Below are 16636 nucleotides of genomic sequence, written 5' to 3' on the forward strand. Positions count from 1 at the left end.
GCGGCCATTGGAGGGTGAACCAATGGCAAAAGGAAGACCTTTCTCTCTGTCTCTCTCACTGTCCACTGTGCCTGTCAAAAAAAAAAGAATAAAAATTTCAAAATAAAAAAATAAATAAATAAAAAAGACTGAGTTTTTAAACTGCACTTGAAAGGAAATGTAGGTGTAGACTCTGCAGGGAGGAAAGTCAGAGCTGAAGAAATAGCAAGGTAACCATAGTAATAAGATGGTAGAGTTGTGCAATGTGAAAAGTACATAGGCAAAAATTGGCATGATGTATTCAAAAGCAAATGAAATGTCTCTGAGGTAATGTATAGAAAGGAAAAAAGAGATTATCAAAGAAAAGAAAAGTGACACAGACTCTTGAAATTGTCCATACTTAGAAAATCTGTAGGAAAGAATGACCAGTATAGAAGATAGTAAGAACTTTTTCTTCCTTTTAACTGGCAATGAAATAAACAATAAAGAAATTACTGCGTGTACATTGTGTTCCCCTAACATATCATGTATCCTTCCCTCACTCCTGCAAAAAGTGTTTCATTTTTTTCTACCTCATCACAAGTTTGCTTGTCCTTTTCATGAAGATCCTAACTCTCCTTCTTCTAATGTTATCTTTTTAGTATTTAAGTTTGTACCATACAGTGTTTACAATATTTGTAGTTTTACAGTAGTCTCTTTTCTTTCCTGATCTGTATTAAGCTTTTATTGAAGGTATCACTTTTCTACTGGTTTCATATCCTCAACTTTTGTTTCTTCTATACTAAAGGAATATAGGTAGCACATAATAAATACAGTTTGAACTATGAAGTGTGGATTTAATAAGTCTTATTTGAATAGAAATCAGTAAATGTCATGGTATAGTATTGAGAAGTCTTTGGATTTTAAAGACTTTTTGTAATGATGCTGATTCAATTTTTTTAATTGCATTATAATTAGGATGGCCATGTTGAAGTAGCTAGGTTACTTCTTGACAGTGGTGCCCAAGTGAACATGCCTGCTGATTCATTTGAGTCACCATTGACTTTGGCTGCATGTGGTGGGCATGTGGAACTTGCGGCTTTACTTATTGAAAGAGGAGCTAGCCTGGAAGAGGTCAATGATGAAGGTTATACACCACTGATGGAAGCAGCTCGAGAAGGACATGAAGAAATGGTGGCGCTACTACTAGGCCAAGGTAACATTATCATTCAAGACACTAAATCATTATGTGTGAACTGTCTTAAAATTTTATGAAGTTGAATTTTAGTATTTCACCTTACTAGTAGATTTGTAATGAAATGTTATCACTCAAACTAATGATAAAGTATTTGCTCTGAAATGGTTTCCATGTTGTCTTAAACAAAATTAGATAGGCTTCTTTAAAGTTGTGCTTGCGGAGTCATAATGTGCTGTGTGAATCAAAAAACAGAATGGTGATTGGCATAGTTTTGTGGATTAAGTAAGGGAATATATGAAATGCAGCATTTCTCAAGATAATATATTAAGGGAATTCCATTGGGGACAGAATACATGTTAGTAAGTATTTGAAAGATCTACTGTTTCATCTAACAGAATATGAAACCCTGCAGAAGGACTAACTTGATGAGAGGGCAGCAGCGCACATCAGAAGTTGTCAAGGAGCTCTGTACACAGGGAACTTCTCTTTGGGAAAATTTATTTTATTGTGTTAAGTTTAAAATTCATCTCTAATCTCTGTAGCCTGACTTTATTTTTCTTCTAGTAATACAGTTTACTCTGTAACATAAATTCTGGACAAATTTGAGAGGAATGCTACTTGTTTAAAAAAAAAAAAAAGAGGTAATATTGAGCCAAATAAGTTTTGAAGCAGACTTCTTGGGTTTGAGTCACAGCTTTACTTCTTGAAATTTTTTAACTTTAGGCATGTTTCTTTTTGTCTCAGTTTTCTCATCTGTAATGTTGATGTGAAAGTTAATGAGTATGTATAAGCCTCTTGAGGCAGTGTTTGTCATGTAATGCCTGTTAAAAGTTAGCTATGGTGATGGTCTTGGTAGTGATGATAATTCTGTGACCTTATACAGGTTAATTAACCTCAATTTCCTTAGTTTAAAATGGAGCTGATAATTACTAAAGAATTTATAGTCTTTTGAGTACTGCCTAGCAAATAGTACAAGTTTACTAAGTGTTAGATCATCATTAATATCTTTGCCATGATATTTGAATTCTCATGATGAAGGAATTTAGCTTATTTTTCTGAGGTTTTTAATCGTTTGATTTGTACCTTTTGGCTGAATATTATTCCAGCTGTGTACATCAATTACACGCTAGTGTATTTTTTTTTCTCCACTGCCTCAGTAGTAGAGGAGAGGCAGTTTCTTATTTAGTGTAGTAAAATTGTGTGTGTGTGTGTGTGTGTGTGCGCACGCGTGCATGTTCATTTTCAGATACAGCTTATTAAGAAACTCTCGTGTTTTGCTTTGGAACAAGTTAATAATTTTCTTTAAATAATTATAATCTTTATTTTAGGAGCAAATATCAATGCACAGACAGAAGAAACTCAAGAAACTGCCTTGACTCTGGCATGCTGTGGAGGGTTTCTGGAAGTGGCAGATTTTCTAATTAAAGCAGGGGCTGATATAGAACTAGGATGTTCTACTCCTTTAATGGAAGCTGCACAAGAGGGTCATTTGGAATTAGTTAAATACCTATTAGCTGCAGGTAGGAATTTTTGCATTTGGGAGGTTTTTTCCAATGATTTATTTAAGTAAAAGTGTAATACAAGTAATTTTTATGATGTGGGAATATTGAATGGGTTTTTTTAAAAAGCATGTGTTCTGAATAATTCATGTTAGTGGTTTAATTGAATTTTTTTTGCTTCTAAGTATGCTGGTAATTGTTTATATTTCTGGAAATGGATTTGGTTATTTTGTCCAATATGAGGGAATATGAATTATCTAGAAGAAGTTTTTATGTCCATTATATTTCTTGTGGTTTTTTTATTAAGTATGTACTATTTTGTAACACTGCTACAGGAGCTAATGTTCATGCGACGACAGCAACTGGGGATACAGCACTAACATATGCCTGTGAAAATGGTCACACTGATGTAGCAGATGTCTTACTTCAGGCCGGAGCAGATCTGGTAAGCTATTTCACCTTTTGAATCTTAATATTCAGAAGTAAAGTAAGACACATTGAAACTCTGAAGTTTCTAATAAGCAAAAAGTTTATTTCCAATTTGATCTTAACCTTTTTACCATTCTTTATTTACATTTTTTCTGCACTGTTGAGTCACCTTTCTTTCTTTGTTAGTAGGTCTATCTAGTCTACTGTCTCTTAGGTGTTTACTTAGCTATTTTTAGAAGCTTTTCTGATTTGGTATAAAAAATGCAATTGTGATTGAATGGTATTTCTGGGTCACCTAGGACATAAATTGTGCCTGTAATACTCAGAGCATTATTAAACAACAGATGAGTTAAAAACGTAAGTATTTAATAAATATTTCCCCTCAAACAGTTTGATTTGATAAAAATGAATGAAATAAATACTGATGTTATTATAAGGTAGATTATAAAGAGATGTCATAGGGAAGGTACAGCAGGAGGCAAGAAGCTCAAAAGAGGTAAGAGAAGTCACTGAAGATATTATATTTTGGGCTAGGTAAGATTTAGAAAGCTTATATATTGGGGGCCCACATTGTGACTTAGCAGGTTAAGCCTGAGATGGCAGGTTCCCATGTGAACACCTCTTCAAGTCCCAGCTGCTCTATCTCCAATCCACCTCCCTGCTGATGCACCTGGGAAAGCAGCAGAAGATGGCCCAAGTGCTTGGACCCCTGCCCCCCATGTGGGAGACCCAGATAGATTTCAAGGCTCTTGGGTTTGGCCTGGTCTAGCCCTAGCCATTGCAGCCATTTGAAGAATAAACCAGTGGGCGGGAGATCTCTGTGTTTCTTCCTCCCTATGTGTAACTTTGCCTTTCAAATAAATAAATATAAAGAGAGAGCAAAAAGCTAGACATTGTAAATGTTGTGGCAAAATAGATATTCCAGTTGGGAGAATATAGTAGGAGGTACATCCATCCCTAGAAACAGGAAAGCATAAGGCAAGTCTATAGGGGAGAATAGTCCCCTGGTTTCATCCTATAGGGATTTAAGAGTGACATATCATTAGCTAGGTTTTAAATTAATATAAGGTGATTTCCTGGGATTAACAAGTAAAATATTTTGTTGTATGTAATATTAACTTTCAGGCACAAATAATAACTAGTTTGAATAACTATGAATTCATTTAATTTTTCCTTTCTCATTTATGAAAAGGGAGGTTGAACTTGATTTTTGTTGTAACCTCTTTTACTCTTCATGTGTTAATATTAAAACTCTTGAAGCACTTTAAACATAAGTTATATTCTAGTTGGTACATGTTGCCTTTGTTAGACTTCAAACTTGTTCAGCTTAGCAGCTATGTTTCTTTTTTTTTTTAAGATTTTTATTTATTTATTTATTTATTTGAGAGGTAGAATTACAGACAGTGAGAGGGAGAGACAGAGAGAAAGATCTTCCCTCTGTTGGTTCACTCCTCAAATGGCCACAGAGGCTGAAGCTGCGCCGATCCGAAGCCAGGAGCTTCTTCCTGGTCTCCCATGTGGGTGCAGAGGCCCAAGGTCTTGGGCCATCCACTATTGCTTTCACAGGCCACAGCAGAGAGCTGGATCAGAAGAGGAGCAGCCAGGACTAGAACTGGTGCCCATATGGGATGTAGGCGCTGCAGGCGGAGGATTAACCTACTTGTGCCACAGGGCTGGCCCCCTATGTTTCTTGTATTTACAAAACTTAGATTAACATAACTTTTACTTGCTTAGTTATTGGCAATAAGAAAACTTGAGTTTGACAGAAGAGAAAAATGAAAAGTTGATCATCAGATGTGAATGTTTAAAAAAAAAAATGATAGTGGTGGTAGGTGTTTGGCCCACTGCTTAGGCCCATATCCCAATACCTTAGGTTCAAGTCCCTATTCCAGTTCTCTGCTAATGTGGAAAGCATGTTTTGAGTACCCAGTTCCTGGGTTTTCAGCGCTGCCTATTGGAATATTTGGAAAGTGAATACATTTCAGTTTATTTTGCTTTTCTTTACTATTTATTTATTTATTTTAAAGAATTATTTATTTATTTGAAAAGCAGAGTTACAGAAAGGCAGAGGCAGAGAGAGAGATCTTCCATCATGTTCTCTGAACTTCCAAGTCTCCCTCGTGAGTGCAGAGGCCCAAGGACTTGGGTCATCTTTTACTGCTTTCCCAGGCCATAGCAGAGAGCTGGATCAGAAGTGGAACAGCCATGTATGGGATGCTGGCGCTGCAGGCTGTGGCTTTACCCACTAAGCCACAGCTCTGGCCCTTTATTATTTATTTTAAAGGCAGTTACAGAGAGACACGGGAATGAGTGATCTGATCGTCCATCTGCTGTTTTCACTCCTCAAATGACCTTGAAGACCAGGGCTGGGCCAGGCCAAAGCCAGGAGCCTGTAATTCTATCCAGGTCTCCCATGTAAATGCAGGAGCCACAGCTCTTGGGCCTTCTTCCACTGCTTTCGCAAATGCATTAACAGGGAGCAGGATTGGAAGTGGGACAGCTGGGACACAAACCGATATCCATATGGAGAAGCCAGTATTGCAGGCAGTGTTCCAACTGTCTACACCATGTGATCAGCCACTCATAAAATCTTATAATTGATAGTTCTAAGAATATTCACATTATCGTTAGCCTTGTTATTTTTATATAAGGTAAGAGAGACAATAGGATGTCTATAAAGGCAAGAAAATGGGAAATTACCCAGATGGATTTAGATGAGGATGTCACCATTGCATGATTGTAACTTAAATTATTTCCATAGAACATGTTTATAATTTGGGATTTTTTTTTATCTGCTTTAAAGCACATTTTTTAATGTAGTTAGACTCAGAAATTAGTCCAGTTGTTTTCCTTTTGAGTTTCATGAAAAATAATGAGTATTCACTAGCAAATATCAAACAAATCTGTATTTTTTGAACAGGAGCATGAATCTGAAGGTGGAAGAACCCCTTTAATGAAAGCTGCAAGAGCTGGTCATGTTTGTACTGTTCAGTTCTTAATTAGTAAAGGTAGGTTTATATAAAGCAGTAGTTTCTTCTCATAGGTGACTGTTCCTGCCCTAAGACATTCAGAGATTGAAGGTAAAGGGCCTTTTTTTCGTATCATCACATGGGAGAAGGATGCTATGAGTGGGTAATTGATAAACATCTTGCAATACACAGAACAGTTACAAGTAACAAAAGTTCTGTTATGCCAGGTAGCATACTTATTGAAGAAATATTTCTATAAAAACATTCGTTGTTCATGTAATCTAATATTATCTTAAAACTTTGATTTTTATATTGTTTCTGCCCTTAAGAAAGTTGTGAGCAAATCATTTTCATACTTTATAGTTTCATGTGCTTAAGTTATTTCTTTATAAAATACAGAGTGATAGTTATAAATATAGCACAGAAATATTCAGAATTGAAATGTGACAAATAGTGCAAAATGCCTGGGGATTTTCTTTCATGGTCAGTAATTCTAGTGTGAATACCAAAGACCTTAATGAACAAATTAGCATATTACTGCTTCATTAAATGACTGCTTAGGTGGTTACAATATGATGCTTAATGAAACTCTTTTTCTTGCTCAATTCATCAAATTCCTAAGTATAGGAAAGATTTTACTTATCCACATAGATTAAAAACCAATATAGGCCATATACAACTTTAAAAGACAAACCAAACCATGTTCTTCCTGTGGAAAATACTGAAGAAATCATAGGTTTGTAGTTCTTTATAGATAAAGAAAATAAATCTGAAGTAACTTATGGGTATAATTATTGTAGGCATTTTGAACTTTTGTTACATATAACAGTATTCTCAAGAAAAGAATCATGTTCATAATCAGTATCTCCTTTTTTTTTTTTTTTTTTTTCAAGATTTATTCATTTATTTGAAAGAGTTACAGAGAGACACAGAGGTCTACCTTTCTGCTGGTTCACTCCCTTTATGGCTGAACAGCCAGAGCTGGGCTGATCCAGAGGCAGGGGCCCATGTACTTGGACCATCCTCCACTGCTTTCCTAGGCACAGTATCAGGGAACTGGATTGAAAGTGGAGGAGCTGGGACTGGAACCAGCGCCCATATGGGATACCAGCACCACATGCAGAGGCTTAACCTACAGTGCCACAGTGCCGGCCCAATCATTATCTCTTGTTTTTTGGTTCATTTAATGAATTTGATTCCAGTTCCTCTCTGCTATTTTACTTGAATTTTTTGTATTACCTGTCCAGATTAGAGACTTATTCATATCTGGAAGGAGAAATGGTACCTATTTAATATTTCTTTGAAAAAAGAAAAAAGATGAACTACTCTCCTTCATATTCTGCATTAATTTTCTAAATCTGTAGACCACACAGAGAATATAGTATATTTTTATTTTCAATCATCCTTTCTGCTAAAGAAATTAAATAAAATTTTGTACTTTTCTTTTTAATTCCATGATTCCATTATGGCTAGCACATGAGTTTTGTTATTATTTGCTGATATGTACTGAAGTATTTACGGATGAAATTATGTCATGTTTGTTGAAGATTTGCTTTACAATAATTCAAAATGGGAGAGGAGAATTGATGTGGGTGTATTTGAAACAAGATAGGCATGTGTTTATAATTGTTGAAGCTGAGTAATGTATATGTGACGCATCATAATACTATACTCCTTATGATTTATAAATGTAACATATCTTTTTCTTCAACACTCAACTAACGTGATTTTTCATGCCTTATCTTTCAGGAGCAAATGTGAACAGAACCACAGCTAATAATGATCATACTGTACTCTCCCTGGCTTGTGCAGGGGGTCATCTGGCAGTGGTGGAACTACTTTTAGCTCACGGGGCAGACCCTACTCATCGTTTAAAAGTATGTGAATCTCAAATGCTTCAGGCAGAATTGTGAATTCTTTACCTTTAACATTACAAAATGCTGTCTACAAGTTCCATTTTTAATAGCATCCTAAGTATTTTTTTTGTATTTTATTAAAGGACTGTTTTCTAAACCTGTGATTTTTATTTTTCTGGGATCTGGGATCTAGGATCTGGGACCTGTAGCTTTATCTTCCTAAATGATTCTGCCACTAACTTAGTTTTTTTCCCTCTTCCGTATTGATTGTTTTAGGATGGCTCAACTATGTTGATAGAAGCGGCAAAAGGTGGCCATACGAGTGTGGTTTGCTATCTCTTGGACTATCCTAATAACTTGCTTTCAGCCCCTCCACCAGATGTCACTCAGTTAACCCCCCCATCCCATGATTTGAATAGGGTAAGACTGAAAATGAAAGCATTTTATATCTTCTTTATTCCCTTTGACTTACTTCAGTTCAAACTAGTTTAGATTATTTTTGGTTATAGTAAGTAGTACTCTTTATAGATAAGTAGTTTATATAGTTACTGAACGTGTGGTATAATACTAATTCTATATTGGTGTATTTTTTTAACTTTCTTACTAAGTTCAGAATAACAACTTGAATTTTCAAAGCCCATTGGAAAACATGTTACAGGAAATAATTGAGTATGAGTATATTTTAGGTAAATATGTCATTGTCTGAAAGACATTTAAAATATTTTGAATAAGTGTAAAACTCTTCTTTTAAAGCATGCTATTTAATGGATTATATATCTAAAGAAGAAATAACCAACCAGTGTCTCTTGTCTTAGGCTCCTCGTGTACCTGTTCAAGCACTGCCTATGGTTGTCCCACCTCAGGAGCCTGACAAACCACCTGCCAATGTTGCAACTACTCTTCCCATCAGGAATAAAGGTCAGTTATACTTCTAAAGACTGTTTCTTATATGTTGTCCAGGTAAAGTAAAGATTACAGAAAAACTAGCCATTTTAAATTATTTTTCCACAAAAAATGAGTTTTAACTAGGTTGGCATAAAGATTCTTTTTACCAGTGGAAACATGTTTTTGGTAGAGAAGATGGCTAATAGCACTAATTCGTGCTAGAATTAGAAGCATTAACATGAGAAATTCAGTTGCTCATCTTTGGTGCAATTCTGATTAGCCATGATTTCCTCTAACTATATTAACTTTATTCATATAAAATGTTAAGCTGGGTGTAATTGGGTAATATTTTTGTATTTTACTTCAATCTCTGTAGTGATATTACGCATAAAATTAACAAGTTGGATCAAATACTAAAATTATTCTTGAGTGACTGGTTTCATATAGTTGTATCTGGGATACCTTTTCGAAACAATAAGTCTAAGTTATTTCAGATATATTTGCTTATTTCTCTAGAATTCTGAGGTCCATATTTGATTTGTGGATGTTATACCATGCATGTTTTTAAGTTATATCCCCAACATTACAAATACCAGTTTGAAATAGTTTCTCTTTTTAAAAGTTTATCTGAAGAACCAATGCAGTTTTTATTTTTTTGGTTTTGGCTACCAATATTCTTTTACCAACAAGAATGCTAAGTATTTCCACCAATTCTTTTCAGTCACTACTACCAACATAGAGCCTTGGCAACTTTTTCAGTTGGTATGGTGAATAATTATTTGCTGTACCTATAGCCAGATCAGTTTATTCACCTGGCTGTCAGAAGATACAGTGGATGGCATAGCCCAACATCTTTTCTTTCAGGGAAGCTGAATCCCAGTTCTTTACTGGCCAGGTAACTGTGTGAATATGTGCATTTATATCTATCAACCTTGAAGATGATAGGCCCCAAAAAAGAGATCATTTTAGTTGGATTTTAATTGCCTGGTACTTCTCAACAGTTTGGGTACTTTTTGTGTGTATGTGCGTGTGTTTAAAAGGCAGCATATTAAATGTGGAAAAATCTTGACTTAGAGGTCTAAGTTTTCCCTACACCTTAATAAGTTATTATAATTTTTCTGTTCTGATGATAAGTTTTTACATCTTTATGACCCTATGAAATATCTACACATAGCCTTAGATTTTACTTTAATTGCACCACTTCGCTATCACAAGCCTGCATCACTCTATTGTCTAATTTTAGCCATGTGATATTCTTTAAATTCTGAAATTAATTTCCCAAGTTTATGCACATAAAATACATACATTTTATATTTATGATAAAGAAGGTGGATTTGTTTTTAACTTAACAGTGCATTTTCACCTTCTATGGATATGATAATTTGGTGCATAACTGTTGGCACTAAACCTCCCAACAGTAACTCTGTAATGAGGATGCCATTCATGTGCACTTCTGAGGGGGTTTCTTTTTCACACAGCTGCTTCTAAACAAAAGTCCAGCAGCCATTTGCCAGCAAACAGCCAGGATGTACAGGGTTACATCACCAATCAGTCTCCAGAGAGCATTGTAGAAGAGGCTCAGGGAAAGTTAACAGAACTGGAACAGAGAATAAAAGAAGCCATAGAAAAGAATGCACAGCTGCAATCCTTGGAACTGGCTCATGCTGACCAACTTACCAAGGAGAAGATTGAGGAACTGAACAAAACGAGGGAGGAACAAATTCAGAAGAAACAAAAGATTTTGGAGGAACTACAGAAAGTAGAACGAGAGTTACAACTGAAAACTCAGCAGCAGCTAAAAAAGCAGTATCTAGAGGTTAAAGCTCAAAGAATTCAACTTCAGCAGCAGCAGCAGCAGCAACAATCTTGCCAACACCTGGGACTGCTAACTCCTGTTGGAGTTGGAGAACAACTTTCCGAGGGAGACTATGCACGATTACAGCAAGTGGATCCCGTTTTGCTTAAAGATGAACCACAGCAGACTGCTGCTCAGATGGGTTTTGCACCAATCCAGCCTCTGGCGATGCCTCAAGCTTTGCCTCTGGCGGCAGGTCCCTTGCCTCCAGGGTCCATCGCAAATCTTACAGAACTGCAAGGAGTGATAGTTGGACAGCCAGTACTGGGCCAAGCACAGTTGGCAGGGCTGGGGCAAGGAATTCTGACAGAAACACAACAAGGGTTAATGGTAGCCAGCCCTGCTCAGACCCTCAATGACACGCTGGATGACATCATGGCAGGTGGGTTTATATTGTTATGAGCAGGTATCAAATATAATTTGCTTAAGGCGAGTAAGAGTGTGGCAGAATTTTGCCGTTACCCAACTTGAGAACTATTTTTGGACTCCTGACCCATGTGTATCTTTAGAAATATTAGTTCAATCTCAGAAGTTCTCAGATGGATACAGGTTGAATTAAAGATAAGGTCATTCAGTACAAATCACTGAAGCATTCTGACTTAGGAGGATAGGCTGATAATCTAGGTTTTTCAGTCGGGGGATTGATGTTTGATTTTTGCTTTTGTTTTTGTTTTTCCCCTTTAAGTTCAGAATACTAAGATTGAATTTTGGCTTTTTTTGCTTCTGTATTCATGCCAATAAACTGAGAAATTGCTAACAGTTGAAGTGCAAAACTAGTAGGACACGTCAGGAAGCTTATTTGTGAACAGAAATACTTTATATCCCTAATGGATCAAACTTCAAACCTGATGGATATTTTAAAAAAGAGAAAAAAAAAACCTTAAACGTCTTTACATTAATAAAAATTACATTAATAAAATACCAAACCATGTAGGGTTTGAATATACTGTATGTCAGTGATTTTATTCCTTGTGAATGTTAATGTACAGTCTCTTTCTAACTGTGTTATGGGAAAATGTGGTCCCCTGACAGTATCATAAATAATCCATTTTAAAATGTATAGCCAGAGAAATTTTATTCCATTACACTTAGTTTCACTGGAAAGAAGGAATATTTTAGAAGATTACTTTAAATGCTTCTCATTTTTGGAATTTTTCATGAGTTCAGTAACAAAGTAGTAGAATGAGGTTTGATAGGGTTATAAGCAATAAAAATGCTATACTGAAAAGAATAATTTGCTTCATTAAAAAAAGAAAGAAGACATACTTGTAAAGGTAGGAAAAGAGAAGAACAAAGGGAGTAAATAGTTGAATTTTTAACTTTATTTATTCATGGTTTATATTCAAAGGTGATTTGATATTTCTAATATTAAAATTTTTAATAAAAACAAGCTATGAGATTACTCATAATTAAGCTTTTATTTTCTAAAAATAAAGCTAAATTGTTTAATGTTTACATATATAGCTAATACTCAGAAACTAAGAAACCAGATATGTAACAGGTTTTATAACTAGAATTGCTCTGGAGTTTTCCATTCCTCTCTTAGTTTCACCTTTATCACCTCAATAGCAATATATGAAATGAAAATATTTGCTGATGTTAACTTTGAAGTAACTATTGGAATAAGTGCTAGTAATAATAGGGTCTGTTAACAACTGTTAATATTGATGAGCATAACTTTTTTCTGCTGGTTTGAAAATCACTGCTGATAGCCACTTGCTTATTTTAATAATTGAGAACATAATTTTTAGAAATGTAAGTGTCCTATGGAATTTGGAGTACAGTAGTCATAAATCTCAGATTTGTTACTATGTCCATTTCCATTAATTTATAATACTGCTCTATTACTTCCATCAGACACTATCAAGGGTATTGATCACTTAAGTGAAGATTAGACATTCCACACCAGTGACTGTTTAAGAATTTTTTTGATATGCTATCAGAGTTCACTTGATGTGCTGGGCCTATTTGTCAGCAGTGATTTGCCAGTTGTACAATTTTTTATGCTGATTGATCAGAATTATCAGAGATTTGTAAGTAGCTTTTCTGTTGATTTGTTTTCCAAACAGAAACATTTACATCTATTCCATATAAAATTTTTTTGATATACATAGATTTTTAGGATATATGACAAATACTTGTCATACTATAAAAACCATTTTTTTTTTATTGTACTCATTCATCTGGGGAGAGGAGATAGCCAGAGGTTAGGAAGAACAAAATTGAAAACATCTAACTACCTACTTGTAACTCATCCCTCATGTTTACATGTCACACATACACATATACTCATGTATTCTGTTTTCAAGCCTTATTCTTTAAATTTCTTCTGTGGTAGTCCTTTCAGTTAACTAATGATCATTTCTGCTGCCTTTTTTGAGTTTCTTAACTTGTTTACAGCTTCATTGGGCTTGTAATCTCTCCTTCCCTACAGCAAAGCTTCTGCTCCTCATTCTTAAGTCTCCATTTATTATACTAGTCTCCTAAGATTTGGCCTTTTTTCTCTAATACTTTGCCTGCCACAGTTTTATACCTTTGGCAAAGCAAAATTAGTTCCCTTTTTAACCTATCTTACACAACTTCCTTTGCTGTGGTTCTTCCTTTCTAAATCTAATCCTAAATTGAACCTCCTTAAATGAAGGTCTGTATGAGAGTTCCTTCATATATCTACATATTTACATTTGTTCCTTTTACTGAATAGAATGGATGAGTGGTAGGCATATTAGTTTTAGTAAACCAGTTTTAATAGGTACCCCAAAGTCAATGAAATGAGTTGATTTTTCCTGTCTCTTTTTAGATGAGGTGATAAGAACAACCAATTTGACCAAAAAATGAGGAAACTCTAATTTTAACATGCTTTTGAAACAAAATCATTTCAGGTGAAATGTGCACTATAATTTAGTCATTTAACATAAGGCTTGTGCTTTTTTTTTTTTTTTTTGAAGCTGTTTAGTATCATGAAATAAAAATCAGTGATTTGGACAGACTGGTGTTAATCTGTTCAAGCTACTTTTTATATTTCCGTTTGTAAAACTTCAAAGGAGATATGGAATCTATTTTAAGAGCAGTAAGTTTTATTATTATGAAACATTAAAATATGTACATTTAAATGATCTTTTTTAACATACAGAATTATCATTATGGAGTAATGATATCAAGATCATTAGATGATCATCTTAATATATTAGTACATGCCCTTTTCTATTGGTCTGGATCCCTAAGGATTCAAACAATGTTTTGTTATGTTATGTTTTGTTTTGTTTCCTCTTTTGTTTTTCCTTTGGCTTTTAAGTGAACTTAAAACTGTATAATTATAGAATGTGTGTTGCTATCATGTATAGTGTATGTTTGTGCCTAAACTAAGGATTTTGTGTAAAATAGATTTCCTAAATGATAATCATGTTTATAATTGTCACAATAAGATCTATTTCAGTTTTATTCTTAACAGGATCGTAACTACTTTTGCCTGGTTTCAGATCCAGTTGTGAATCATAATTGTTTTATGTCTTGATGTAGTTGATAACTTGGTAACATACGTCTACATTACTGTTGACCACTCAAAGATTAATGCCCTAACTTTTATACTATAGTATTTATTATAGGGGAATGAAAAGGAATGATGTTCACATATTAACTTCAGAAGTGAGTCAATGAGGGAATAAAGTACCCTCACCTGAATCTACTGTACATCCCACACTACTTACTATCTTTGGAGTTCTCCTGCTTCAAATACTGACCTAATTAGGCTTTTCTTCATTTTACATATTTGGGTGAAAATAATATCACAGTAGAATCCAACTTAAAGGAACTAACAGAAATCCATTTTTAAGGGTGATTGTGTGCATACCTTTATTTCTACTCTGATTTTTAGATATTGTCTTCATAAATCAGTGTGATTGCTGGATTGACTGGTGGGCATTTTACCCCACTCAAAATTATTTTTCATATGAGAAACTAGCTTTATGTGAGGATTTTTTTTTTTTTAGTATACTGTCATACTGAGAGCCAGAATGCAGAATATTATTATCCCCTGTCTGGTTAGTAAAACAGTAGGAAGTGTTTTAAATGATTAGATACTGAAGTTCTCTCCTCCCAGTTATATTCCATTAGTTCTAGTATATAAGGTATGAAATTGGCAATTAAAAACCATATTTTTCCCCTTCTGATCTTGACAATTTTACCTTTTATTCCTTTTCTAATTTAGAAGATAAAATAGGTGACTCTCTTGGCATTTGTACTTCATTTTAATATGTAAAAATGTTTTTGCTTTCAGGGTTTTTGAACTAAGCTTTTATGACTACCTATCATAAGATGGGAATTTGTTTTTCAGATGAATCATTATTGATAAAATGGGTTACTTTGAACGTATATTATAATTTTGGATTCTTGTACAGTCAGGAATATGAGTTAGTAGTGCTATAGTGGTCTCTATAGACATTTTATTTTAAAAAATCCTTAAGTATGTTCTGATAACTTTCTTACTATTATCTAACAATGTTTCATCCTTATTAAGTGCGGTTATTTTGTTCAACAGCAGTCAGTGGAAGAGCATCTGCAATGTCAAACACTCCTACCCACAGTATCGCTGCTTCCATTTCCCAGCCTCAGACTCCAACTCCAAGTCCTATCATCTCTCCTTCAGCCATGCTACCTATCTACCCTGCCATTGATATTGATGCACAGGTAAGCTCCAAATAAAGGAGAGATGGTTTGTGATTTTAAACCATGTTTGATTATGTTGTCTCAGTGCAGATTTGAACCACAGTTACAAATTAAAATCCACATTTTAAGAAATAAAATACAAACTCGGAGGACTACTAATAATTATGAGATGGTTTGGTTTCCAAGGCCATCAAATTGTTTTTTAAACTTTATTAGTAGTTTTGAAACATGTGTAGAAAAAGTAAGGTTAGTGCCTATTTTCTTCTAATATTAGAACATAAAATATGAGGATACTTCAAAAAATTTCATGGAAAATGGAATTACAAAGGTAAGTTTAATTTGATGTGATATAGTTTTGAAATCCTAGCAATTTTCTCAGAATGCACATTTTCCCATGAGCATTTTGAAGACATTTTACAATATATTTTGCATATAAAAATGGTGCTAATGTTTATAGAAGTGATATTTTTTAAATCAGATATACTTAATTGTGTTTATATTATCTTTGAAAATTCTGACCGTACTGATTTAAATAAATATTGTGAGTCTACATGTCAGTATTTTTTACCTTCACATTCTCTGGAAAGATAAGATAGGGGTGAGGGTAGACACTTTAAGCTTTAGAGAGCTTGAAAGCTATTAAGTAATCCTTTACGAAAAGTAATTTACAATGAAATCTTAGGGCAAGGTGAAGTTAGAGAGAATACAATCTTTTGTCCTGAAGAAAGGCCAGAAGATACAGTGTAGATGACTACTGAATAAAGTGAAGATATATGGCCTTTAGGTTGAGTAGTGTTGGCAGTTTATGTAGTATTTGTAATTTTATTAATACTTAGAATGAGAGAATGTACTTCATAAAATTTTTAGTTTTGTTTGTGATCTAGTCTTTATAAGCTTGAATTTTAGGAAATGAGTGTTTGTGTATGTGTGTTTGTATATTATGAACTGTTGTATGCTCCTAACCTATTAAATATAAAGTCTTTAGGGCAGGTGTGTGGTCTAGGGATGTCCCTGCCCCACATATCAGGGTGCCTGTGTTTCAGTACATTGTCTGCTTTCTATTCAAGATTCCCACTAATGTTCTCTCTAGGAGGCAGCAGAGGATGACTCAAGTAATTGGGTCCCCTTGCCTCCCATGGGGAGACAATTTTGACCTGGCACAGACCTAGCTGTGTGGTTATTTGGGAGGTGAACCAGCAGATGAGATCTTTCTCCTTTCTCTTTCTCTATGTCTGGTTTTCCAATAAATTACCTAAATAAAAATTTTTTTGAATGGGGCGAGCACTATGGCACAGCAGGTTACATGACCTGCAGCACCAGCATCC

General features: G+C 34.6%; 1 protein-coding gene across 18 annotated transcripts in view; it reads left to right on the forward strand.

Moving 5' to 3' along the window:
* ANKRD17 (ankyrin repeat domain 17) overlaps positions 1-16636 on the forward strand; it is a 187593-nt gene that overhangs the window by 105399 nt on the left and 65558 nt on the right. For 8 of the 18 annotated variants that reach the window (XM_051820219.3, XM_089302650.1, XM_089302645.1 and 5 more), the window contains 9 exons: positions 937-1174; positions 2485-2676; positions 2991-3100; positions 6005-6092; positions 7803-7930; positions 8186-8329; positions 8725-8827; positions 10273-11031; positions 15184-15332. In XM_051820219.3, the coding sequence (XP_051676179.2) occupies positions 937-1174; positions 2485-2676; positions 2991-3100; positions 6005-6092; positions 7803-7930; positions 8186-8329; positions 8725-8827; positions 10273-11031; positions 15184-15332 (1911 nt within the window). The remainder of the gene's footprint in view (positions 1-936; positions 1175-2484; positions 2677-2990; positions 3101-6004; positions 6093-7802; positions 7931-8185; positions 8330-8724; positions 8828-10272; positions 11032-15183; positions 15333-16636) is intronic. The other 10 variants (XM_051820223.3, XM_070048034.2, XM_070048032.2 and 7 more) reach the window with 3 other exon arrangements.

The sequence above is a fragment of the Oryctolagus cuniculus genome, chromosome 8 (assembly GCF_051225735.1).
Source record: "Oryctolagus cuniculus isolate XC-2025 breed Fujian yellow rabbit chromosome 8, ASM5122573v1, whole genome shotgun sequence".
Taxonomy (NCBI): Eukaryota; Metazoa; Chordata; class Mammalia; order Lagomorpha; family Leporidae; genus Oryctolagus; species Oryctolagus cuniculus.